The following is a 27,085-nucleotide window of genomic DNA, read 5'->3' as shown; positions in this document are numbered from 1 at the left end:
TGATTGTTACTTGAGCTAACTTCAAAAGTATCTCATGTTTATCTACGTGTCCTACAGTCACACCTCCTGATTGCAGTGAACATACCCTATGCGTAAATAAAAAAGTAACTGCATACATATAGAACCCTATACCTGCTATTTAAAAGAGGAAGCATTTCTGAGGCCCAAAATATGAACTGGAAACTCCTTTAACTGAGACTCTGGTTGTTGGTGGGACTCCAGGATTTCCCCTAATGGAAACTGAGCTTGCTCAGTGGGATCCAAGCACTGCCCACAGGGAGACCTGCAGGATTTCTAAGTCTGTTTCTCACAGAAGACATGACCCAGATGGTGAGCCAGTTCATAAAAATGTGAAGGGGTGACAGTCATGTGGGGAAATACCAGCTAAAAGGAGACTTTTTTTTTTTTTTTAAAGTGAGGTTAAAAAATAGTATCATCTTAATAACTCACCTGAGAGGGGAACCAAATCAGCTTGGAGTCCTCCAAACTTCTGAATATCTGTGCTTCTGGACAACACAGTTCCCTTGTAATGATAGTGAAGAACTCCTGGGACAACCCTCCATCATCAATACCTTGTTCTCCAATGAACTGCACCTGAATAGTCCAAAAAGACCCCAACAAAATCACTGCTCTTGTGTCCATACTGAAACGATCACTTGCACACTAGGCAGTTACTTGGGCCCTGAAATCTGCAGGGAGCTCGATGCTGGTGCAAGGGACTGTCAATGCATATGAAATTGCAAGATTGGAGCCCTTGTTTGCAGAGGTGGCAATAACAAATTGAATACCCATAACTGCAGTGGCTGTTCAGCATGAAACACTTCAGTGTGTTTACCCTTGAATGATCATCATCTGTTATACTGGACAGGAGATGGAGATAGAAGAAGGAAAAGGTATAAGTGATACCACAGTGTTGTCAGCTGTCAATTTTATTATGAGTCTTGTGCTAGTTGGTATTTTTCTGAAAGCCCCAACTCTTGGAGTCATGTGCATATGTGAAAAAACATTTTGAAAAAAATGTCTAGCCTTTGTAGTTGCAGAAGCAAGCTTGAAAAACATGAACGCAGGTTCCTAAAACCAGAAAGCAAATAAAAAGAATCCAAAATGTATTATTTTTAAAGATCTTATGCATTTCAAGACAGTTTTATAATTTTGGGGGCCTGACTAGTGATTTTTTTTGAATGTTTGAAGTTGGCAGTACTGGTACTATAATCTGACAAATTAGATCCTTATCCTTAAATCCAAGGCACGAATTTTTCCCCTGCCCAGTTTCCACAGGTTCCTTTGCTTCACCAATATTTGCTCGTAGTGCTGTTGAAAGATGCCAGCTAGACAGCTATTGACACCCCCTTTAATGATGATAAGCCACACGTGAATGTTAGTACGCATGAAGGGTGAAATCCTGACCCCAAAGAAATTAGTGACAACGCTCCCATTGATTTCAATGGGGACAAAATTTCATCCCTAGGATATATATCACTGTTGGTCTGCAACCTGTGCAGTTATTTACATCAGGGCCAAGTAGGTGTAAAAGGCTATCATTCTGACTTGGTAATGTTCTACACTCCCTTTGCCCCAATGTAAAAGGCTACACAAGGGGCAAATTTGCATTGCGGCTTTATGCACCGTGCCTGCTATGTGAATAAGCAGGAGACTACTATTTCCAAGGCTGTCTTTTGAGATGGCTCAGTGGGAGAAGAGAATGGAAAGGTGGCACTGGCCTTTTGATAACAATACATTCACTTACCGAAAACACTACTGGTAATTTTACAGCATCGGAATAAGCACAGAAGCTTGAGCTTAAACCTTATTTTATAAACAGCATAGCACCATCTAGTGGAAATCAGTTGGTATTACCTGATTTTAATTCCAAATAATAGCCATATCTGCATTAAAAAAAAAAACCCTGATATTTGTTATATATAACACACACAATGCCATTTAAATAAAATAATATGTATTTACTGTTCTGCATCATTTGTATATTGGTTCTCAGAAAACTCTATATTCCCCAAAAGTGGATTGCTGTATAAAGCTGTAATTCCTTCTTGCCATTCTAGCGAGAATAATAAATCACATGATCTTTTGGGTCATGGTTTCTGATAATCTCAGAACCCCTGGATGGAAATAAATTACCCAGCTAGGAGTTGCCTGAACAACTAAGACTGATCGTTGTGTAAATAAATGTAATACTTTGTTAATTTAAAATGAGTGTTAGACATGCTTATGAAAAAAAATTATAGCATGTATAGTAGTCACATAGGCCTCAACTTGTCAAGTATAAAAGAATCCAAGGAAATGTCCTCATGCACATCTGTAATAAATTCAGGCTCCCACTCCCATTATTCTGTGCTCTCTCATGCCTGATACAGTGTCTCTCTCTCTCTCAAGTCTTCTCTTGTGGTGTGCTTTCTTTGAAATGCTCTTTCATTCTATTCTCCAATGTATTTTCTACTTCTCCAATATACTTCTCTACTCCTCCAGTCTCTCCCATATGTTCCCTTTCCCTCCTTGCTCCTTCACTTCACCTCCCAGTTGTGTTTTGCTGCTCCATCCCTGTCGTATCATAGCAGCAGTAAATAGCATTTACAAAATCCAGTAGCCATGTCCACATTTGGAAGCACATGTGGCTTCCATGTGCTTCAGTTACCTTTTATACGATTACTGAAATATTTGATAGAGTGCCCTCTTCTGGCGGGGCAGCTCTGCGACATCAAACATCAAAGCAAGTGCTGCACTATCTGGGGCATTTGCTGACCCAGTTTGGGGAGTTGAGATTTTTTCTGTATGTCAGCAGGTATTCAGGTCAAAGTGTGGGCTATGGGGAAGCTCACTTGCCAAAATGTAATCATTTTTGTCTCATTTTTATGACATTAGGTTTGTTTTTCTTCCTTTCTTTTTTTAACTGAGTTTAAAACACCCTAGATTCTCTTTTTCCAGTTTCCTGAGCAAGTTATACATCTCTGAAAACAAAGGTTTAGAGCAGTCAAGCTGTCGTATGTTGAACAAGGAAGATGTCAAAAGAAATTCCAATGTCCCACTGAAATCGACTCAACAAAATTCTTTCCTCATCAGTGAGATTAAAAATAAAAATAGACTAAAAATGAACTCCCCACAAGGAAGTATTGCTGACACTCCCTCCACACGAGTACAATTTGTCAACTCTGGGGGAGTGTATATCTGGCCATGGTCCAACAACTTTTCCTAGAGGTGCACAAATAGCCGTAGCCTCAGCTTGTAGACATAGAACCATAGAATACCAGGGTTGGAAGGGACCTCAGGAGATCATCTAGCCCAACCCCCTGCTCAAAGCAGGACCAATCCCCAATTTTTGCCCCAAATCCCTAAATGGCCCCCTCAAGGATTGAACTCACAACCCTGGGTTTAGCAGGCCAATGCTCACTGAGCTATCCCTTCCCCTGGAACTGCTCAGGGAAGTGCTTCAAATGCATCCGACGAAGTGAGCTGTAGCTCACGAAAGCTTATGCTCTAATAAATGTGTTAGTCTCTAAGGTGCCACAAGTCCTCCTTTTCTTTTTGCGAATACAGACTAACACGGCTGCTACTCTGAAACTACTCTCCTTACAGTGTGTACGGTAGCACCCATTGTTTCATGTTCTCTGTGTGTGTATAAAATCTCCCCACTGTATTTTCCACTGAATGCCTCCGACGAAGTGGGCTGTAGCTCACGAAAGCTTATGCTCTAATAAATGTGTTAGTCTCTAAGGTGCCACGGGTCCTCCTTTTCTTTTTGCGGCTACAGACCAACACGGCTGCTGCTCTGCAACCTGTGGAATGAGATTAAGTGCCAGCGGGTGGCCGTGTTAGTCTGTCTGCACAACAACAAGGAGGAGTCCGGTGGCGCCTTCCACAAACTTCTCCTCCCCCTGGTTTTAGAAGGAGATTAGCTGGCCACAGTCCGTGATGGTGCTGGTGCGGAGCCTCCGCGAGTCTCCCAAGTATTTAGAAAACAGAAACCACAGCGTCTGCCTCCCAAACCGCGGGGGAGGCGGCTCCCTTCGCGGCCAGCGTGGAGAGCCAAGGGCAAGGGCCGGCGGAAGAGCTCGGGCGGGGGCCGAACGGGAAGACGAGTCGCTAGCGAGGAAAGAGCCGTGGCCGCGACTAGCGCGGTGCGGGGGGGCCGCGGCCGGCGCCGCTGAGAGCAAGGGCAGCGCTGGCTGAGGACTAGGAACCGACGCGCACGCAGCCGGGGCTGCGCAGGCAGGCGGGAGCGGCCGACGGAAGCCGGCGGGCCCCGGGAGTCCGCGCAGCCGCAGCTCGGCCGGACCATGCGAGGGCGGCGCGCGAGCAGGACCCTCGCCTCCGCGCTGCTGCGCAGGCAGCCCCAGGCCGCGGGAGCCGGCGCGGCAGCGGCCGCTAACAGACCCTGCCCGGGGGCAGCCCTGAGCCGCTCCTCGGGCAGGCCGCAGCCCAAGGCCTTCGACCCGGCTGTGCTGGAGTTCCTGGTCTGCCCGCTCTCCAAGCAGCCGCTGAGGTGAGGCCGGCCTCCTTCCCCCGCCCCGCGCCTCAGAGAGCCTCGGGGACCCGCGGCAGCTGCTGCATGGGGCAAGCCCGAGAGCCGGGCCCCGGAATTCCTGCCGGCAGCCAACGCCCGTCCCCCGCCGCCGCCCCCCTCTTCCCCCCCTTTCCTTCCCCCGCCGCCCCCTCTTCCCCCCCGTCCCCTTCCTTTGCCGGCCCCCGCCCCCTTCCCCCGCCGGCCCCCTCTTCCCCCCCTTTCCTTCCCCCGCCGGCCCCCTCTTCCCCCCCTTTCCTTCCCCCGCCGCCCCCTCTTCCCCCCCGTCCCCTTCCTCTGCCGGCCCCCGCCCCCTTCCCCCGCCGCCCCCTGTTCCCCCCCTTTCCTTCCCCCGCCGCCCCCTCTTCCCCCGCCGGCCCCCTCTTCCCCCCCTTTCCTTCCTCTGCCGGCCCCCTCTTCCCCCCCTTTCCTTCCCCCGCCGCCCCCTGTTCCCCCCCGTCCCCTTCCTTTGCCGGCCCCCGCCCCCTTCCCCCGCCGCCCCCTCTTCCCCCCCTTTCCTTCCCCCGCCGGCCCCCTCTTCCCCCCCTTTCCTTCCTCTGCCGGCCCCCTGTTCCCCCCCGTCCCCTTCCTCTGCCGGCCCCCGCCCCCTTCCCCCGCCGCCCCCTGTTCCCCCCCTTTCCTTCCCCCGCCGCCCCCTCTTCCCCCGCCGGCCCCCTCTTCCCCCCCTTTCCTTCCTCTGCCGGCCCCCTCTTCCCCCCCTTTCCTTCCCCCGCCGCCCCCTGTTCCCCCCCCGTCTCCTTCCTTTGCCGGCCCCCGCCCCCTTCCCCCGCCGGCTCCCTCTTCCCCCCCTTTCCTTCCCCCGCCGCCCCCTCTTCCCCCCCTTTCCTTCCCCCGCCGCCCCCTCTTCCCCCCCTTTCCTTCCTCTGCCGGCCCCCTCTTCCCCCCCTTTCCTTCCCCCGCCGCCCCCTCTTCCCCCCCGTCCCCTTCCTTTGCCGGCCCCCCCCCTTCCCCCGCCCCCCCCCCCCTTCCCCCCCTTTCCTTCCCCCGCCGGCCCCCTCTTCCCCCCCCTTTCCTTCCCCCGCCGCCCCTCTTCCCCCCCCGTCCCCTTCCTCTGCCGCCCCCGCCCCCCTTCCCCCCGCCGCCCCTGTTCCCCCCCCCTTTCCTTCCCGCCCCCGCCCCCTTCCCCCGCCGGCCCCCTCTTCCCCCCCTTTCCTTCCTCTGCCGGCCCCCTCTTCCCCCCCTTTCCTTCCCCCGCCGCCCCCTGTTCCCCCCCGTCCCCTTCCTTTGCCGGCCCCCGCCCCCTTCCCCCGCCGCCCCCCTCTTCCCCCCCTTTCCTTCCCCCCGCCCGGCCCCCTCTTCCCCCCCTTTTCCTTCCCCGCCGCCCCCTCTTCCCCCCGTCCCCTTCCTCTGCCGGCCCCCGCCCCCTTCCCCCCGCCGCCCCCTGTTCCCCCCCTTCCTTCCCCCGCCGCCCCCTCTTCCCCCGCCGGCCCCCTCTTCCCCCCCTTTCCTTCCTCTGCCGGCCCCCTCTTCCCCCCCTTTCCTTCCCCCGCCGCCCCCTGTTCCCCCCCGTCCCCTTCCTTTGCCGGCCCCCGCCCCCTTCCCCCGCCGGCTCCCTCTTCCCCCCCTTTCCTTCCCCCGCCGCCCCCTCTTCCCCCCCTTTCCTTCCCCCGCCGCCCCCTCTTCCCCCCCCTTTCCTTCCTCTGCCGGCCCCCTCTTCCCCCCCCTTTCCTTCCCCCGCCGCCCCCTCTTCCCCCCCGTCCCCTTCCTCTGCCGGCCCCCCGCCCCCTTCCCCCGCCGGCCCCCTCTTCCCCCCCTTTCCTTCCCCCGCCGGCCCCCTCTTCCCCCCCTTTCCTTCCCCCGCCGCCCCCTCTTCCCCCCCTTTCCTTCCTCTGCCGGCCCCCGCCCCCTTCCCCCGCCGCCCCCTCTTCCCCCCCTTTCCTTCCCCCGCCGCCCCCTCTTCCCCCGCCGGCCCCCTCTTCCCCCCCCCTTTCCTTCCTCTGCCGGCCCCCTCTTCCCCCCCTTTCCTTCCCCCGCCGCCCCCTGTTCCCCCCCGTCCCCTTCCTCTGCCGGCCCCCGCCCCCTTCCCCCGCCTTCCTTCCCCCCTTTCCTTCCCCCGCCGGCCCCCTCTCCCCCCCTTCCTTCCCCCGCCCCCCCGCCGCCCCCTCCTTCCCCCCCGTTCCCCTTCCTCTGCCGGCCCCCGCCCCCCTTCCCCCGCCGGCCCCTGTTTCCCCCCCTTTCCTTCCCCCGCCGCCCCCTCTTCCCCCCGCCCCCTCTTCCCCCCCTTTCCTTCCTCTGCCGCCCCCTCTTCCCCCCTTTCCTTCCCCCGCCGCCCCCTGTTCCCCCCCGTCCCCTTCCTTTGCCGGCCCCGCCCGCCCCCTTCCCCCCCGCCGGCCCCCTCTTCCCCCCCCTTTCCTTCCCCCGCCGCCCCCTCTTCCCCCCCTTTCCTTCCCCCGCCGCCCCCTCTTCCCCCCCGTCCCCTTCCTCTGCCGGCCCCCTCTTCCCCCCCTTTCCTTCCCCCGCCGCCCCCTCTTCCCCCCCGTCCCCTTCCTCTGCCGGCCCCCGCCCCCTTCCTCTGCCGGCCGCCGGCCCCCTTTCCTTCCCCCGCCGCCCCCTCTTCCCCCGCCGCCCCCTTTCCTTCCCCCCTTTCCTTCCTCTGCCGGCCCCCCTCTTCCCCCCCTTTCCTTCCCCCGCCGCCCCCTGTTCCCCCCCGTCCCCTTCCTTTGCCGGCCCCCGCCCCCTTCCCCCGCCGGCTCCCTCTTCCCCCCCTTTCCTTCCCCCGCCGCCCCCTCTTCCCCCCCTTTCCTTCCTCTGCCGGCCCCCTCTTCCCCCCCTTTCCTTCCCCCGCCGCCCCCTCTTCCCCCCCGTCCCCTTCCTCTGCCGGCCCCCTGTTCCCCCCCTTTCCTTCCTCTGCCGGCCCCCTGTTCCCCCCCTTTCCTTCCCCCGCCGCCCCCTCTTCCCCCGCCGGCCCCCTCTTCCCCCCCTTTCCTTCCTCTGCCGGCCCCCTGTTCCCCCCCTTTCCTTCCCCCGCCGCCCCCTGTTCCCCCCCGTCCCCTTCCTTTGCCGGCCCCCGCCCCCTTCCCCCGCCGGCTCCCTCTTCCCCCCCCTTTCCTTCCCCCGCCGCCCCCTCTTCCCCCCCCTTTCCTTCCTCTGCCGGCCCCCTCTTCCCCCCCTTTCCTTCCCCCGCCGCCCCCTCTTCCCCCCCGTCCCCTTCCTCTGCCGGCCCCCGCCCCCCTTCCCCCGCCGGCCCCCCGTTCCCCCCCTTTCCTTCCTCTGCCGGCCCCCCGTTCCCCCCCTTTCCTTCCCCCGCCGGCCCCCGCCCCCTTCCCCCGCCGGCCCCCTGTTCCCCCCCTTTCCTTCCTCTGCCGGCCCCCTGTTCCCCCCCCTTTCCTTCCCCCGCCGCCCCCCTCTTCCCCCCCTTTCCTTCCCCCCTTTCCTTCCTCTGCCGCCCTCTTCCCCTGTCCCCCGCCTCTGCCGGCCCCCGCCCCCCTTTCCTTCCTCTGCCGGCCCCCGCCCCCTTCCCCCGCCGGCCCCCTCTTCCCCCCCCTTTCCTTCCTCTGCCGGCCCCCTGTTCCCCCCCTTTCCTTCCCCCGCCGGCCCCCGCCCCCTTCCCCCGCCGGCCCCCTGTTCCCCCCCCTTTCCTTCCTCTGCCGGCCCCCTGTTCCCCCCCTTTCCTTCCTCTGCCGGCCCCCGTTCCCTTCCTCTGCCGGCCGCCGGCCCCCGTTCCCTTCCTCTGCCGGCCGCCGGCCCCCGTCCCCTTCCCCCGCCCCCTTTCCTTCCCCCCTTTCCTTCCTCTGCCGCCCTCTTCCCCCGTCCCCCGCCTCTGCCGGCCCCCGCCCCCCTTTCCTGCCTCTGCCGCCCCCTTTCCTTCCCCCCCGCCCCCCCTTCCCCCACCGGCCCCCCCGTTCCCTTCCCCCACCCCCCCAGCCCCCTTTCCTTCTTCTGCCACCCCCTCTTCCCCCCGCCGCCTTTCCTTCCTCTGCCGGCCCCCCGCCCCCTTCCCCCGCCGCCTTTCCTTTCTCTGCCGCCCCCCGTCCCCTTCCCCCCCCAGCCCCCTTTCCTTCCCCCGCCGCCCCCTTCGCCTTCCCCGCACACGCCGCGCCCTCCGCACTGCGGCCCTGTCCAGCCATGTGGCTCCCGCCCCGTGCTCCGCAGAGATGAGACTCGAACCAACAGGGAGCCTTTTGTCCCGGGCTGAGTTCAAAGCCTCAGTGCAATGTCCCTGTCCTGCTGGGAAACACGGCAACAGCCTCTAAGCCAGGGGCGGGCAGACTTGCTGGCCTGAGGGCCGCACCGGGTTTCGGAAGTTGTGTGGAGGGAGGGTTGGGGGGGGGGCTGCGTCTCCCCCAACAGCCAGGCGTGGCCCGGCCCCCCCCGAGACCCCGCTCCATCCCATCCCACCCCCGCTCCGTGTCCCCTGACCTCCGCTGCCACCCATCCAACCCCTCCTCCTTCCTGTCTGCCCCCCGGGACCCCTGCTCCATCCAACCCCCCCCATTCCCTGCCGGCCCCCCCGAGACCCCTGTCCCATCCCACCCCCGCTCCGTGTCCCCTGACTTCCGCTGCCACCCATCCAACCCTCCTCCTTCCTGTCTGCCCCCCGGGACCCCTGCTCCATCCAACCCCCCCCCATATGGCTACAGTTTGCCATAATTTATTTTTACACCTTGTTGCATTGCAGACACAAACACAATCCGAAAGTACCCTATGAATAGCCTTGAGTACATAATTGTGAAGTACAACTGTGCTGAATGGCATTTTCTACACAAAATCTTAGTTCACAACTGCACTGCTGTAGGGTGCCCAAGCACTTAAGGAGAGTTTTCATTTTTATAATTTAAATGTTATGAAGAGTCACACCCTACCTCCATTCTAAATAGTATCTTTATCTAAAGGCATGATTTCCTGCTTTGAAAATGTGTCCTGGTTACTTTCTGTTAAGATAATTCTACTAGTTCCATAGTTTCTAGCTACATACTTCTGTTGAGATGTTCGTTTCAGTTGTCTTTCACTGCCCTCCAAAAAAAATAAAAAACCCCAACCCAAAATCTTAAACAACAACAACAACCACCACCACCACCCAGGTCATTGTATCTACTGTTGAATTTTTTTAAATTTTTTTTGACCAGGTACGAAGCATCCACCAATGAACTAATTAACAAAGAGCTGGGCATCGCGTATCCGATCATTGATGGCATTCCTAATATGATCCCTCAGGCCGCAAGGATGATTGATAGAAAGGCCCAGGGTGAGGAACCGAAGCAAACCTAGATAGCCGTTATCATTCAAAACAAAACCTGAAGACTAACCTACGCCCACAGTAACTGGGAAAGAAAGATGTTTCTGTCACTGCCTACGCTAACTGTACTTGTTCCACTGTTGTCCTTAGCGGGTCTGTTTTATTCAGCCAGTGTGGATGAAAAGTTCCCAGAGGGCTGCACCAGCACAACCAGCTTGTGTTTCTACAGTCTGCTTCTTCCTATTACCATACCAGTTTACGTGTTCTTTCACCTTTGGACCTGGATGGGTATTAAACTTTTTAGACACAACTGATAAGGCAAAAAGCTTGACAGGCACCACAAAAATAGACTTGCCAACCTTGTGGCTGCTCGAAGAGAGCAATATATCTTCACCTACCCACACCCTAATATTCCATGCACTTGCAATAGTCTCCTAGCATAAGTGGTGGTCTTTATTAATCTCCCAATGATGCCTGAAAATGTAACTTTCTGCACAAGCCTTGATGCACAATGGCCTCATTACTGCTGAGAGAGATAATTAAACAACATTTCTCTTTTTCCTCCTCCATGTTAGCGTGTCCCCTCAAAACCTATGGGTGTATTGTAAGGCTATGCTACTAGCCCGTCAAAGCTGTTGTGTCTCTTTGAAAAGAATAAATGTTGTGCACTGCTTGAGACGAATTTTTTTAAATAAGTTATGGCGAGTTTCACTATGCCTCTTTAAATGAGCAGCACTGTAATTCAGTAGTTGCCTTGCTGCTTTGAACTGATGTCTGCAGTAGAATGCATTTGTCTTACTGTACTATGGAAATAATGGAGTACAATACATCAAACCTTGTATCCACATGTGCTTTGCAGACTCTGTATTAGGAGCTCTTCAGTCACTACTGAAATGTAGCTACATTGTAGGTGGCATCCATTTACGTGCCTGTAACACTATAGGTCTAATTTTAGATGGAGTACTGAAAAGTAATGTCTCTAATTAAATTATAGGGGGAATGAAGACAGGGCATTTGTTATTACTGAAATAGGCATTATTATGATTGCCAGGATAGCAGAGCTGGCACGCCTATTCATGGGATAGTAGCCTGGGGGCTCCTGGAACCTGTGCCAATTGGCAAAGGTCCCTACCAGCTGGAGATAGCAGTAGTGTGGCATGCAGCAACCATACCCTCTCCCCAGCCCCTTGCCAGATCTATGCTGTCTGGGGAAATGCAGTACAAAGGGAGTAGAGCAGGGCTCGGAATCTGGCCTATTAAAGTACCCACTGTTTGTTGTTAGGTGACTCTTGGTTCTCACCCATTTCTAAGTCTTAGGACTTATCTACATGGTGGGGTAATGCACGCTTTGGAGGTGGAGTGTTTTTTTAAAGCACAGGAACGTGTTGTGTATTAATTGGTCTGGGTACACCCTGGTGGTGCACTTCAACATAGTTCTGTTTGAAACTACTGTGTTAAAGTGCACTACGAGGGAACCGTTAGTGCGCAAAAGCAGGGTCTTCAGGGACCAATTAACACACAACACATTTGTGCGCTTTAGAAAGCACAGCCACGTTTAATGTATTACCCCACCATGTAGACAGCCCTTAGTCAACCAGTGCCTGTCATCTTAACTTAAATAGGCACTCCTAGCTGGACAGAGAGACAGCTGTGATATTGAGACACAGAATGGTGGCAGCAAAAGTGACTCCCGTGCATGAGCTAGAATATACATGTACAAATTGTCCTTATGCATACTGTTGCCACCTTGACGTAAAATGCAAGAGGGTAAAGGTGAAGGAGCAGAAAACTCTCCCTACGTAACCTTTTAAGCTTAGGTTGGAAATGTGCTTCCATTTACAGCTCAGTAACAAATATCTCCATGTTAAAATTGAAGAGTAACATCTTTATGTTGGATACCTATCTGGGTAGTGAGATTTATATACGTTCCTGCAGGGTGCACCTCTGAGCCTGTGATTCTGGCTGGTCACATATATAGGGACTCAGAGCCATCCCTTGGGTATGGTGAATGGGGATGACTGCTAGGAGCCCTGCAGGAGGCAGCAGGGGTAAGTGGCAGTGGGGGAGGGGTGAGGAGGAGCCCCCTTCCCCCCCGAACCTTCTCCTGCCCACCCGTAGGTCTTGCTCCCTCTCAGTGCCTACTGCAGATCAGATATTTCGCGGCGTCAGGAGGTGCTGGTGGGGAGGGGAGAGAAGTGAGGGTGCAGTGTGCTTGGGGGAAGGGGCGGAACTGGGTGTGGAAGAAGTGGGGCAGGGGCAGGGTGGGGCCTTGGGGGAAGGGGTGGAGTGGGGAGCAACCCCCAGCAGATTAGAAACTCAGCGCCCATGTCCCAGGTCCTGCATCCCCCTAGGGATGGCCCTGTGGGGACTGGTTAACATTGGTTATGGCTTCTAATGGGGTGGGGAAAAGCTATTCCTTGCATTGGGATGGACTCAGTGATCTGTGGGGTGCGTCTATAACTAACTACTATGACTCTAAGTAAGATGGAGCCACTTGTAAAAGTTGACAGAACAAATACAGCAATAAATCAGAGAATACAAGTCTATCAGATTCATTCTTTGCTACCTCCCTGCCCCACAAGTCTAACTCTGGGAAACAAGAGCTGGCCCCCTTGGGATATAGCACAAGACGACAGCAAGTCATGACACTGCCCCACACTATGAGGTAGAGAGGAATCAGGTAGCATATTTATCCCATTTTCACAGAAACCAAACTACAGGTAAATATTCTTAAAGACTTAGCTACTGAGAAATCAGAAGACAGTAATAAGATGCTCTAGGGAAAAGCAACTAGTTATAATCTGGGAGGGCAGACAATATTTTTGATGTGTTGCTTAATGAAGCAAAGCTGTAAGCAGGGCATTGGATGCTGTAACTCATGGCATAAACGGCAGTGAGCCTGTGTGTTTGCACTGCTGCGGTAGATGCGCGGTGGGAACCGCTGGCAGGGAAGAAGGGCCACCACCGAAAGAAAAAAAAATATTGGGTAACAAGAGTTACTGCATTTGCTGTCTCTCGTGGCATAGATCTGATAACCAGACCACTCCAGTGCGTAGTGCTGATAATATGAGTTTGGAACATAGAACCCTTTATGACCCTATGATGCTGTAGTGAGATCTATGCAGATCCTGATCCTGTGCCCATGCTGAGCTCCATTGAAGTCCACTACCCAGATTTCCTGCAAGGTCAGGACCTAAATTCACTCATCCATCTAATTGTTTTTCCATTATAGTTGGTGCCAGACCGACAGAAATTGAAACTGAAGCCTCCTTTGTAACTACATGATGGTACAGCAGAGGCAGCAACAATACGATCATCTCCCATGCTGTGCCACTGGGGCATCTCATCCATGGTGGGCGGGGGACCATCTCCAATAGGGACAGCAGCAATTAGTCTCTGTGGCCAAGTCAATTCTTGGCCCCTAGTGCTGGTCAATGAGATGACTTGTGTTGTACAGACATCGGTTTGCCTGGCCACTACTTTCACATACACCAGACTACCCAACAGCCATAAGGAGGTGACCTAGCAGTGAAAGTACTCCGTTGGGCAGTGCTAATACGAGTTTGGAAAATACAAACCTATACGTAGTGAGATCTATGCAGATTGCCCATGACCGTTCCCTTAGTCAGTGAGTCATCCCCCGCACCAAGCTATTTCATAATTAAACCACCTGCCATTCACTGGGTATTTGTATTAGCCACTTGCTTTAGTCAATCAAAGATTAATTGCCAGGTGTGCCAAGATTGAGAAGCTAATTCTAGCCTACATGGAACATGCTTTTCAGTAATTTCCGTGATACTTTTCCCTCCTTCCTTTTTAACTGGATTTTAAAATGCCTGATGAATGCTGAAAAGATCTCCTTGTTGCTTATTAGCTATGTTAAAGGCGAAGTACTCTAGAGCAATATACTCAGAGCTAACAAAATAAGCAAGCTTGATTTCTTACTTTCAAGAATTTCTCAAATGCTTTAGGTGGTGCGCTCCTCAAACACTGCCACACGTCATCCACAAGGTGTGCTCTTCTGATCTCTAAACACCATGGACCTCGTGGCACCAGGAAAACATTTGCCTACAAAACAAAATAGACAATGCATTACAAGCTTTACATTCTTTTAGTTTATAAATTTTTTAAAGAAACTTCATTGACTTTGGCAATACTTACGTTATATATCCTGAACAGAATCTGGCGATCCATTTCATAAACCACAATCTTATCTTGCATGTCAAAGATGCAAGGGTATGCAGTCAGTTTCAACAAAGCCTTCTGAAATGACAAGAAAGTTTCATTTTCAATTAGGAAAATGTATTTAAAATGTCACTGTGATAAAGACAAGCTGGATTATCAGTTCTTCCTCTGTCCTATCTCAGAGTCATGTTATGTACATAAGGCAGTATTTTTAAAAAGGAATGTCCAGAAGTGAAATCCCCCATTTCTCTGTTAAAATAGCCACTTACAGGTTCTGTTCCCTACTGTGAGTACCTTAGCTCTAAAGCCTGATATTCTGCACCCTTATTCACAGTGCACCATACCTCATTACCAAGTAGTCCCATTGAAATCAGAATCAGGACCTTTGCATTTTGCATGCACAAATGCAAGGTTTTCACTTGCAAACTCAGTACACTTCTGAAAGCTGCTTTCGAAATTTGGCCCCGGGCATTATAGTTATAGCAGTGAGCATGGGCAGTAGAAATTCCTGGATAGCTTATACAAATTCAGCGTATTTTCATCAAAATCTATTGAATTTTTTCAGAAGTTTTCAGCTCCCCCCATTTCTGTTTGTCACTATTCTTAAATTTCAATGCTAGCTATCATTAAAGGAATAGCGATGAACATTCCGAAGCAATACATTAACCAACTAAAGGGAACAGTGGGCATAGGTTATAAACACAAGGGTGACAGATATTTGTGGATTTCACCTAAATTGCAAAATCTGAAAACAACACCCCAGTCTCTGAGAATGGACCATTTTATGAATAAGTTTGCAGCAAATGTGCGAGAAATGCTGCTGATATGGAGACATCTGAATGGTTTGAGAACTGTGCCACTCACTATAGCAACTATGCTTATTCAAATATTTCTTTGGTAAGTTTCTGCAGGAGGTTTCAATCTGGTATACTTCCAAAACTATTTTGGACAGGTTGAGCCTGTTCCTATCATTTGCTGCTTGTGAGCCAAGTCTTTTATCATCATGGAAACCCCTTGAAGTCAACAAGGCTCAGCTCTGTTGCAACAAATTAGAAGATCGGGGCCTAGAAAAGATAACAGTCCAAAAGAATGCACAGATTAAACAAAAAAAAAAAAAAATCAAATCCCTCTCTTGGTTATATCTCCCCAGCTGCAGAGCAAGAAAGATAGCAGTGTACAGATTTATACTAGGAGGGTCTAGAAAGAAAAATGTAGTGCTTGTATATATTTCTAATGAACTATTATACTCTGTGGAACATCACAATGTTTTTCTACCACTGTGGATGAGCTCTTATTAAACTGCTGTAACACAGGTATAAAAAATGGAAATATTAAGTGAGTGTTGAATACTCACCACATGAGCCCATTTTACACCTTTTTTTGTTTTAAAACAGAGGTTTACAATTAAGTTTTATTTGTAAAAAGCTGGTGCAAGAAGAACACTCAAATATTTCCCTTCTCCTGCTGCCCTAGAGAATGGACTATTTCCAGCCCAGTGTTTCCTCTTGTAAGAACTGGAAGGGACAGTAATTCTTCCCTGTCAATCCCTGAAACTGTATGTGATGGAGATGCTGGGGGAAGCTATGGGGAATCAGACCCCAAACCCATCTCAAAGAAAACCGAGGTCAGGAAAGGGTGTGTGTAGGGCAGGCGGTGTGGGGCTCAGGCCAGATAAATCTTTACAGACTTAGGCAGACGTGTTGAAAAGACTCAAATCCAAACCCAGCTTGAATTCTGGTGGGTTCTGTGTTCCAACCAAACATTTTGCATCACTCTGTTTCTTATAACTAATTTTCACTCAGAACCATCTCTACTAACTGTCTGGGATTTTTTGAATGACTGAGTGTTCCTGTAAAGTTCATAGAGACAACAAGAAGTAAGTTTTAATGCTAATGCTAATGTCCAAAGGCCAGTTTATAATTGGATATGAAATATCGCTCACCATTTGCAAATGCTGTGAAATCAGGTTTTTGTTCCACTGCTCTACAGTCTAAAAAAAGAATAGGATTTTTAATAGCACCTTTCATACTTCAATCCTGCAAAGCACTCTACAAAAGAATGAGTTGCATACCAGTAATGTGAACTTCCAGACCAATGAGTAATCATTGAACAAATTTACCAAAATTATTTATCACTATTGGTACCTTTTAGAAAATATTCAAAAATAGATATTATTATACAAAATAGTCTAATTCAAGATACCACATCAAAAAGAAAAAACTGGAGTTACTAGTTTCTATACTGAATAGGGAAAAACCTCAGACGGTGTGTTATTTAGTGTTTGCCTCGGTATTATTTCTACTCTCCCTTCCCCTGCTCCCTTCTCTTACCTTGTTAATTTCATTATGCTTCATAATACAGTGTTTGTAATTTAACTGCAATTGCAGTGTAATCACACTGCTGTTTTTTTTAAAATGACTTCTTCATAGAACCAGAGGGTGAACTATATGACTGAACTGCTTATGTAAAAGCATCACTGCAATTAGAAAGTGGATTAGAAAGTCACTAGAAAGTGTAACCAGTGGATTTTATTTAAGGAGAAAAACCACAGTAAAGTGCATTGTCAACATGATGAACAATATTAGGCTATAACTGAAATGCATTATTTCAAATATATTTGGAGTTCAAGAAGAGGAGGCAAATATTCTAGTATCCCTCCTTTCTTTCTCCCCTTACTTTATATATCAGCAAGTCTGGTTTTCACCAGTATTTAAATGATAGGGCATTTTGATTTCTATGACTCATTGCTGGTAAGAGAGTTTTTTGTTCATTGCTAAAAATGTAAGAACATAAGAACAGCCATACAGGATCAGACCAAAGGTCTATCTAGCCCAGTATCCTATCTTCCGACAATGGCCAGTGCCAGGGTGCCCCAGAGGGAATGATCAAAACAGGACAATTATGAAGTGATCCATCGCCCGTTGTCCATTTCCAGCTTCAGGCAGTTAGAGGCTTACGACACCCAGAGCATGGGGTTGCATCCCTGACCATCTTGGCTAATAGCCACTGATGGCCCTATCATCCATGAACTTATCTTAGGGTATGTCTACACTGCCCACGTTACCCGTGGCCGTGGCAGCGCTGTGACGTGGGCAGCGTAGACACTCTTTATCGCCGGAGGAGAGCTCTACTGGCAATAAAAAAAACACCCTGAACAAGCGGTGGTAGCTTTCTTGCCGGGATGAAGTGCGGTCTATACTGGCACTTTTCAGCGCTAAAACTTTTGTCGCTCAGCGGGGTGTTTTTTCACACCCCTGAACAACTAAAGTTTAGCGCCGAAAGTGGCTGTGTAGACACAGCCTAATTCTTTTTTGAATCCTTTTATAGTTTTGGCCTTCACAACATCCTCTGGCAACGAGTTTCAAGGGTTGACTGTGTGTCGTATGAAGTAGGCCTTCCTTTTGTTTTTTTTAAACCTGCTGCCTTTTAATTGGGTGACCCCTGGTTTGTTGTGTTATGTGGAGGGGTAAATAACACTTCCTTATTCACTTTCTCCACACCAGTCTTGATTTTATAGACCTCTATCATATCCCCCGCATTGTCCTCGGTTCTCCAAGCTGAACGGTCCCAGTCTTTTTAATCTCTCCTCATATGAAAGCTTTTCCAGCCTCCTAATCATTTCTGTTGCCCTTCTCTGTACCTTCTCCAATTCCAGTATATCTTTTTTGAAATGGGGTAACCAGAACTGCACACAGTATTCAAGGTGTAGGTGTAGCCATGGATTCATATAGTGGCAATATGATATTTTCTGTCTTATCATCTATCCCTTTTTTGATGATTCCCAACGTTCTGTTTGGTTTTCTAACTGCCGCTCCTCATTGAGTGGATGTTTTCAGAGAACCATCCGCTATGACTCCAAGATCTTTCTTGAGTGGTAACAGCTAAGTTAGACCCCATAATTTTGTATGTATAGTTGGGATTATGTTTTCCAATGTCCATTACTTTGCATTTATCAACACTGAATTTCATCTTCCATTTTGTTGCCCAGTCACTCAGTTTTGTAAGATCTCATTGGAACTCTTCACATTCTGCTTTGGACTTGACTATCTTGAGTCATTTTGTATCATTTACAAATTTTGCCACCTCACTATTTACCCCTTTTTCCAGATTTATGAATAAGTTAAACAGCACTGGTCCCAGTGCACATCCCTGGGAACATCACTATTTACCTCTCCATTCTGAAAACTGACCATTTATTCCTACCCTTTGTTTCCTATTTTTTAATCAGTTACTGATCCATGACAGGATCTTCCTTCTTATCCCATGATTGCTTACTTTGTTTAAGAGAACTGGATAAATTCATGGAGAGTCCATTAATGGCTATTAGCCAGGATGGGTAAGGAATGATGTCCCTAGCCTCTTTTTGTCACCGGGAGGAGATGGATGGCAGGAGAGAGATCAACAATCATTACCTGTTAGGTTCACTCCCTCGGGGGCACCTGGTATTGGCAGGATACTGGGCTGGATGGACCTTTGGTTTGATCCAGTATGGCCATTCTTATGTTCTTACGTTCTTAGAGCCTTTGGTGTGGTACCTTGTCAAAGGCTTTCTGAAAGTCCGCATACATTATATCCACTGGATCACCCTTGTCCACATGCTTGTTGACCCCCTAAAAGAATTCTAATAGATTGGTGAGGCATGATTTTCCTTTACAAATGCTATGTTGACTCTTCCCCAACAAATCGTGTTCATTTATGTGTCTGATAATTCTGTTCTTTACTATAGTTTCAACCAATTTGCCTGGCACTAAAGTTACGCGTAATATTGCTAGGATCGCTTCTGGAGCCTTTTAAAAAAAACTGGTGTCACATTAGCTATCCACCAGTCATCTGGTACCAAAGCCCATTTAAGTGATTGTTTACATCACACTTAATAATTCTGCAATTTCATATTTGAGTTCCTTCAGAACTCTTGTGTGAACACCATCTGGTCCTGGTGGCTTATTACTGTTTAATTTATCTATTTGTTTCAAAGCCTCCTTTATTGACACCTCAATCTGGGACAGTTCCTCAGATTTGTCACCTAAAAAGCATGGCTCAGGTGTGGGAATCTTCCTCACATCCTTCAGGTGCAAAGGATTCATTTGGCTTCTCCTCAATGGCTTTGTCTTCCTTGAGTGCTCTTTTAGCACGTCCATTGTCCAGTGGCCCCACTGATTGTTTGGCAGGTTTCCTGCTTCTGATGTACTCAAAAACCAACTTGCTGTTAGATCTTGAGTCATTGGCTAGTTGTTCTTCAAATTCTTTATTGGCCTGTCTAATTCTATTTTTTACACATGACTTGCCAGAGTTTATGCTCCTTTCTAGTTTCCTCAGTGGGATTTGACTTCCAATTTTTAAAGGATACCTTTTTGCCTCTAACTGCTTCTTTTACTATGTTGTTTAGCCATGGTGGTACTTTTTTGGTCCTCTTACTTTGTTTTTTAATTTGGGGTATACATTTAATTTGAGCCTCCGTTATGGTGTTTTTTAAAAAGTTTCCATGAAGCTTGAAGGCATTTCACTATTGTGACTGTACCTTTTAATTTTCCTTTAACTAGCTTCCTCATTTTTGTGTAGTTCCCCTTTCTGAAGTTAAATGCTACTGTGCTGGGCTTCTTTGGTATTTTCCCTCCCGCAAGGATGTTAAATTTAATTACTTTATGGTCACTATTACCAAATGGTTCAGCTATATTCACCTCTTGGACCAGATCCTGTGCTCCACTTAGAACTAATTCCGGAATTCCCTCTCCTCTTGTGGGGTCCAGGAGAAGCTGCTCCAAGAAGCAGTCATTAATGGTGTCTAGAAATTTTCATCTCAATATCCCATCCTGATGTGACATGTACCCAGTCAATATGAAGATAGTTGAAATCCCCCCCAATATTATTGAATTTTCTACTTTTATAGCCTCTCTATTCTCCTAGAATCACCATCCTGGTCAGGTGGTTGATAGTATATTCCTACTGCTATACTCTTGTTATTCAGGCTTGGAATTTCTATCCATAGAGATTCTCTGATACAGTTTGATTCATTTAATTTTTTTTTTTAAAACTATATTTGACTCCATGCTTTCTTTCACATCTAGTGCCACTGCCCCAACAACATGATCTACTCTTGTCATTTCTATATATTTTGTACCCTGGTATTACCATATCCCGTTGATTATCATAGTTCCACCAAGTTTCTCTGATGCATCAAAATCCTCATTTAATCCTCATTTATCAATATCCTCATTTAATACCAGGCACTCAAATTCACCCATCTTAATATTTAGACTTCTAGCATTTGTATACAAGTACTTATAAAATGTGTCATTTTTTAGTTGTCTGCCTTCCTGTGATGTAATTGAATGGGACACTTTTTCACTTGACTGTTTCTCTTCAGTTCCTACCTGTAATCTAGCAACTTTTATCCTCTCATCTTTTTTAGGATATAGAGAATCTCTGTTAATAGAGTCTCCTCTGTGGGATGTCTCAATCCTCTGTACTGTCAGCTTTCCCCCAGCTCCTCTACAATCTTCTCAATTTTACATGCCAGCAATCTGGTTCCGTTGTGATTTAGGAAGAGCCCATCCTTCCTGTAAAGGTTCCTCCTTTCCCAAAAGGTGCCCCCGTTCCTAATAAACTTAAAACCTCCTCCCTACACAATTGTCTCGTTCAAACATTGAGATCCTGCAGCTCTCCCTGTCTAGCTGGCCCTGTGTGTGGAACTCAAAGCATTTCAGAGAATACTACCATAGAGATCCTGGACTTCAATCTCTTACCTAACAGCCTACATTTGGCATCCAGGATCTCTCTCCTATCTTTCCCTATGGAATTGGTACCTATGTGTACCACGATCACCAGCTCCTCCCCAGCACTGTACATAGGACAGTCTAGATGTCTGGAGAGATCCACAACCTTCGTATCCGGCAGGCAATTCTCCATGCAGTTCTCCTTCGGTCATCACAAACCCAGCTATCTATATTTCTAATGATCGAATCTCCCATCACTATTAGCCATCTCTTCCTAATAACTGAGATTTCTTCCCCCAGAGAGGTATCCTCAGTGCAAAAGGATACCATGACATCATCTGGAAGGAGGGTCCCAACTATGAATTCATTTCCCTCTGCGCCAGTTTGATGTTCTCTTTCCCCAAGACTTTCATCCTCCTCAACAGCACAGGGGCTGTCAAACTTGGGGGCGGGGGAGGGGGGGAAGCATTCTACACTGTCCTGGTAAGTCTCACCTATGTCCCTCTCGGTTTCCCTTAGCTCCTCCAGTTCAGCCACTTTGGTCTCCAAAGCCCACACTCTGTCTGTGAGGACCATGAGCTCCTTGCACTGAATGCACACATGTGCCACCTACCCACAGGCAGGTAATCATACATTCCATGCAATGAACTGGATTGACCCCACTCTACTGCTGGACTTCTGCCTGCATTCTTTTATATTCCTGCAGCTTTTTTGGGTGGGGTGGTGTTTGTTGGCCTAAACCAGAGGTGGGCAAACTACGGCCCGCAGGCCACATCCAGCCTGCAGGATCGTCCTGCCCAGCCCTTGAGCTCCAGGCCAGGGAGGCTAGCCCCCCCCCGCAGCCATCCCATTGCACAGGCAACGCAGCTTGTGCCTGCCCACCTCCCAGGCTTTCCAATAAGCAGCATGTTAAGGGGGCGGGGAGAGGGGAGGTTGGATAAGGGGCAGAATATCCTGGGGGGCAGTCAGGGGACAGGGAGCAGGAGGCGGTTGGATGGGGTGGAGGTTGGGGAGGGGGCAATCAGGGGGTGGGGAACAGGGAGTTGGATAGGGGCCGGGGCAGTCAGGGGACAGGGAGGATTGGATAGGGAGTGGGGTCCTGGGGGGGGGGGGGGGAGTCAGAGGACAAGGAGCAGGGGGGAGGATGGGTCAGGGGTTCTGAGGGGGGCGGGCAGGAAGCAGGGACCAGGCTGTTTGGGGAGGCACCGCCTTCCCTACCCGGCCCTCCATACAGTTTTGCAACCCTGATGGGGCCCTCGGGCCAATAAGTCTGCCCACCCCTAGCCTAAACTGAGAGAATGTTAAACTGAGAGGGAGAGTAGCCCTGCTCCCTCCTTAACAGTTAATGGATCCTAAAGGGCTTAGGGATCAAAGCCTCCTTAAGAAGCTGTCAGCCAGGCCACTAAGCTCAGCACACTGGCCCCTCAACAAATCACACTGCATACTTCAGTCAAGCAGCAAGCACACAACAAACAGACATCAAACTCTGCAAACTAAGAACCAATGAGACTCAAAACTAAAGTCCACTATTAGATAAAGATAGGAGAGACCTCAAGGGTGAAGTTTAGGCCTTGTCTATGCTGAGGATTTCAGCCATCAGTGTCAAACCATGGATATAACTGAACTAATGCAAACCCCTAATATTGACAGAGAAAGCAGCTGTGATCTGCACGGGTGCACCGTCCCCTTGCATAGTGCAAATCATCATGGCTTATAACCCACTCTCTATGGTAGGGGTTGCCCTGATGCGGCTGTATCAGTGGCTAGTCACTGATATATGGAATCAGGGAATATTCCCCAAGAAAGAAAAGACCTGATTAAATCTATGACTAAGAAAAGGTGAAAAATCTATAAAACAGCCTCATGTAACAAACACTTAGTACTGTGTGCAGAATTACAGCTGCTAGTTAGAAATAAATGAATACACATCCAATCAGCATGAGACCTGAAGTCATATCCCGTTCTCCCGGATGCGACCTCTGCATATTCCTGTATGAGACTCATTTAAATTAAAGCAGTGCAAAGCCCAGTGTGGACACTCTTGAATCAGTTTAAAAATGGCTTATGTCAATTTTAATATCATTCAAAAATGGGCTTTGTACCAGTTTAACGACAAGAATCGGAAACAATGCCTTTGGTTAAACCGGTGAAAATTAGTTTGCAGAGCGGGTCTCAGTAACAAACAAAATCTGGAATGAAAATTTGTTTGAAGTTGTTATGTAGCGCCCTTCCATGACTCAAAGGAAATTAAAATGTTCTGTTGGCTTCCTGGTGAAAAGTTTCAAAGGGCTGTATAAGGGTACATTAATTCTGAATGGATAAACACAAAAATAAGAGGAAATATAATGGGCCAGATCCTGGCTCCCGTCGCAGCTGCTTTGCAATGACTGGCCAATGGCTTGGCTACGTCAGGCATGGGGGAATCTCCAGATCATGTAGCACCAATGTTTCCTCCTATGCTAACTCTGCTTCCAAGCCCTCAGTGAAGGGGGCATGTGGCCATGGAAAAGGAGGGGTAGCTGGGGCGTGACTGTGCCCAGTCCATCTCTGACTGCCAAAACAACCTTGGAAGTCACGGGCAGCTGGCACAACTTAGAAGAGCCTTGCTGTTCTGAACGGCGTATCAGGGCCAGCCTAATGCCTAGCAGCCACAGGACCGGAGAGGTTGTAAAGCTTTCTAAGCTGTACTGGGGATAGAAGGGCTGGACCCAAGGATTTGGCCCCAATATCTCTAACTTCCTAAACAAGAAAATATATTGCAGTTTTGGAAACATGTTATACTTACTGTTACTTCATTCAAATTCCAAGCCTGTCCCCAAATGCTTTTCACTTCAGGTACATAGAAGTTGTTTTCTTGTATTTTGAAACCAGCACTGGAATTCACCTGCATCGATACGTACAATGTTAAAAGGAAATGGCCAGCAGATCCTATGAGCTAGGAACACTTAATCTGTAAAACAGAACTATATTGCAAATGTACCATAGCACTTTTCACAAAGGAGCAAAGCAGTGTCCAAGAGCAGAAGTGCAAAAACAATACAACAAATATAGAACCATACAGCTAAGAATCGTAGTATACTCTGTGCATTAATTGAGAATTCCAGGCCCTGATTTTCTTTTACACCAAAGCTCCTTTACACAACTCTGACAGTGAGCACATATTGCATTTATACTCATTTAAGGCCCTTCTTTACTATGAGAATTGGGAGAAGGGGCCTTAGTGTAAATGAGAATCAGGCCCTTTGTATTATGCCATATCTTAGAATGACATAATGAACTTGCAGTGTAGATGACCCAAGGGAGAAAATTCTACCAAATGGGGATGAGAGGGACAAAGAAAGACCTTTTACTTAGAAGTGGCAAATATGGGGAGACGGAGGAGGAATCAGAAGAGAAACAGATTCTAATCAGGTCAGTAAATAAAAATCAAGCAGAGCTAATTCAAACAAATCCAGGGCTTCCAGCAAAGATAATATCTTAGGGTCCCCATGATTTAAGGCCCAAGATTCAGTGTGTAAATTTACTCCAGTTCCCTCCAACTTCCCATCTGCCCCCAAATCCTTGCCAATGGCAGAGCAAATCCAGTGGGGGTGGTCAGAAAATCAGGTGTCTGGAACTGGTGCACGGGCTTGTTGAGAGAGAGTTAAGAAAGTGGTGAATGAAACAGGAAGAGGGGGTGGAATCTGTGATGCTGCAGGTCCAGGACAGTAATAAAAGGGGAGAGAACCCCTAGCTCTCCAGAGGATTCAACTTATTATGACCTCAGAGCAGCTGATCAGTGTGAAAAAACTTCTGCAGCATTAGAGTGCAACCAACAAACATCACACTCACATTTCAACCTGCCCCTGGGATGGGGCCCACAAGACATGGGGCAGTCCCCTAATGGAAGAATAAGAGGGAAATAGAGTTCAGACTCACTGATTGCAGACCCCTTTGCAGGTTATTCTTGTGTAGTGGACCAATGGGGCCTGGTAATGGGGCAAAGCAACAATGATCTGACATTACAGTTCCATTCTCTTAGCACTGATGGGACAAAGTGCATACTGCTCTGTAATCAGCAATTGCACCTCAGGTAAAAAAGCCATGTATTCGTAAATTCAAGAAATAAATACATGAAAAAATATTCTAATAGTATGTGTATTTTCTAACCCACCAGAGCCAACTGCTTTTCTACCTGGTAAAGAATCTGCAGCATTTTCAAAGTCCTATTCAAGTGCGGTTCACAGGTAACTTCTTCAGAGTTTCTAACTTGCATGATGAAATGAAGTAGATTGATTCTGGAAACCCTTTGATACATGCTCACTAGGTCCTTGAAAAAGGATATTTCTAGATTTGACCACAGGGATTCTGTAAAGAAAACAACTGTTGACATCGCTACCTTAGACAACATACAAATAGTCCTTAGTAAGATCTGTCCCTTGGACAAACAGCAGCTCGTTTTGTTTTTAAATGAACCGAATAAAGCACTGGTATTAAACTAAACTAGTAAAGCTCAAACTCATATAATGCTTTTATCTGTAGACTGCTCCAGACAAGTTATCTCCTAGCATGTCTTTCTACATAAGCAGCTTGTCAAAACCCTTTTCCATTGTAGAAAATATCTGGGGTGAAATCCAGGCCCAACTCAAGTCAATGGGAGTATTTCCCTCCTCCCTCCCCAGAAAGTGCTGAAGAATTCAGGTGATCCAGCTCTACTGCTATCAGACCTTACCAAGAACTTTCAGGTCTTTTTGTTGGAGACTCAGGATGGCTTTTGCTAGCTGATCAAGACGACAGTCAGACACTTTATCCTGTCCCCGTAAAAGGACAGGAATGATCAGGTAGATCCTGAGAGCTTCAGGTAAACTGGGAGAGGAAGACAGTGATGACAGCAATTTCTCAACTGCAGAGATCATCTGGGGGATTGAGGGAGCAAGGGGACAAGAGAAATTAAAAAATGCAGCTGAGTTTTGCCATAATAATTTATTACTTATAGCAGCAAGACCAATACAGAATTCCAAATTTCATGTACCATCTTCTTTCATACGCTGAACTGGGACTCAGGAGATCTGGGTTCAATTCATGACTCTGCCACAGATTTCCTGTGCGACTTTAGGCAAATCACTTAATCTGTGCCTCAGATTCCCTATCTCTAAAATTAGGATAATAATTCTTCCACCCTTGTCCAGATGCCTGCCAATTTAGAGATTGTAAACTCTTTGAGACAAGCACCATCTCGCACTCTGTGTTTGTACAGTGCCAATGCACAATGCGCACCTTCTGCACCACCATTTTGCAGATTGATCAATTTCACTTTGTCAGTTTCCCTTTCGGCTTCTGTTGCTCTAGCCGGGAGAGTTTGAATTAGGAAAGTAAGCTTAAAAACAAAACACAAAACAAAAATACCATGAAAACATTATGTCAACTTCAGTCATTATATGACCTTCATCGCCATAATATCTTGGCAACTCCTAATTTAATACAAAGAAATAACAGCAAACAAAACTCTCTTTGCTCCACTGGAGGCAGCTCTGAGAGGTAGTAGATTTGTTTTTTTCCTGTTTATGTTAGGGTCTATAAAGCACTTGAAATACCCAGACCTACATTTTGTCAGCATCCCTTTATGGAAAAAAATGCAGTGATCCAAAGCTACTGGGTATCAGTGTAACAAGTATCATTTCTATGCCACGTCTTACCTCCTGCAAGACTTTTGGTTTCTTTTTCATCTTCTCATAAAAAAGAAGCACTGCTGACATATCTACGCCTGAGATTTCTTTGGAGGTTCTGAAATGTTTGTCTCTACTGGAAGGGAAGAAAAATCAGGGATGTGAAACATCTGCTCCTCTGCTGTGTATTTCTGGCTCAACTTTGAAGCATTTTAACAATCCCTGGGTGTGAAGGGAATGTACATTCTGAGAAATGCTAAACCCTAATTCCAATTAGTATAATTATATTCTGCCTACCAAGAAATTCTCACTGCAGCCTCAGTTGAATGCTATTCCGTACTTCCTGTTCTAAACTCTCACATAGCGTGGCTGTGTGTTGTTAATCAGCTGCTTGCCATATTTCACCCTAGAAGTGGTTGCATTTCAGCGCTGGGTAAAGTAACATTTGTGAAATGATTTGGAATCCTTCTGGGTACAAGATGCTATATAAATGTAAGTTCATTAACAGTAAATGTTAATATGTGACAAACCTGTCCGATCTTCATTTTGGGTAAAGTGCTTTTCTCATATCCATGTGATAAATCTCCGCTCAGATCCTCTGCCCTCTCTACATATGTAAAATACCCATTTAGTGGGAGATGGGAGCATAAAAGGAGAGCAGAGTTCTGGAGACCAAGAGACAAATTTTCAAACTTGGATGCCTAAGTCTTGGCTCCTACATCCCTATTTAGGCAACAAAGTGATTAGATTTTGAAAGAGTGCTGAGCACCCCTAGTTCCCATTGACCTCAATGGGACCTGGGTTTGCTCCGCACCTTTGAAAATCAGGCCAC

At 48.7% G+C, this 27,085-nt stretch overlaps 3 protein-coding genes across 4 annotated transcripts in view; 2 read left to right on the top strand and 1 right to left on the bottom strand.

The window, feature by feature from the left end:
- The window catches only part of LOC119854724 (E3 ISG15--protein ligase HERC5-like), a 51,552-nt gene that overhangs the window by 9,936 nt on the left and 14,531 nt on the right, over positions 1 to 27,085 (bottom strand). Inside the window, exons 11-18 of one of the 2 annotated variants that reach the window (XM_038399724.2) lie at positions 26,284 to 26,389; positions 25,320 to 25,503; positions 24,783 to 24,955; positions 23,394 to 23,492; positions 15,838 to 15,885; positions 13,872 to 13,973; positions 13,656 to 13,778; positions 451 to 594 (exon numbers count right to left, since the gene is read on the bottom strand). In XM_038399724.2, coding sequence (XP_038255652.1) covers positions 451 to 594; positions 13,656 to 13,778; positions 13,872 to 13,973; positions 15,838 to 15,885; positions 23,394 to 23,492; positions 24,783 to 24,955; positions 25,320 to 25,503; positions 26,284 to 26,389 — 979 coding nt within the window. The remainder of the gene's footprint in view (positions 1 to 450; positions 595 to 13,655; positions 13,779 to 13,871; positions 13,974 to 15,837; positions 15,886 to 23,393; positions 23,493 to 24,782; positions 24,956 to 25,319; positions 25,504 to 26,283; positions 26,390 to 27,085) is intronic. The other variant, XM_038399725.2, reaches the window with a different exon arrangement.
- PYURF (PIGY upstream open reading frame) lies at positions 4,011 to 10,551 on the top strand. The gene is made up of 2 exons (XM_038399726.2): positions 4,011 to 4,495; positions 9,601 to 10,551. Exons 1-2 carry the CDS (start codon positions 4,290 to 4,292, stop codon positions 9,740 to 9,742), a joined length of 348 nt encoding a protein of 115 aa, XP_038255654.1. The 5' UTR covers positions 4,011 to 4,289; the 3' UTR covers positions 9,743 to 10,551.
- Positions 9,809 to 10,386, top strand: PIGY (phosphatidylinositol glycan anchor biosynthesis class Y). Its single transcript, XM_038399727.2, has one exon. It carries the CDS (start codon positions 9,809 to 9,811, stop codon positions 10,022 to 10,024), a length of 216 nt encoding a protein of 71 aa, XP_038255655.1. The 3' UTR covers positions 10,025 to 10,386.

The sequence above is a fragment of the Dermochelys coriacea genome, chromosome 4 (assembly GCF_009764565.3).
Source record: "Dermochelys coriacea isolate rDerCor1 chromosome 4, rDerCor1.pri.v4, whole genome shotgun sequence".
Lineage (NCBI taxonomy): Eukaryota > Metazoa > Chordata > Testudines > Dermochelyidae > Dermochelys > Dermochelys coriacea.
The sequence above is the reverse complement of the archived record's forward strand: the minus strand, read 5'-3'. Positions and strand labels throughout refer to the sequence as shown.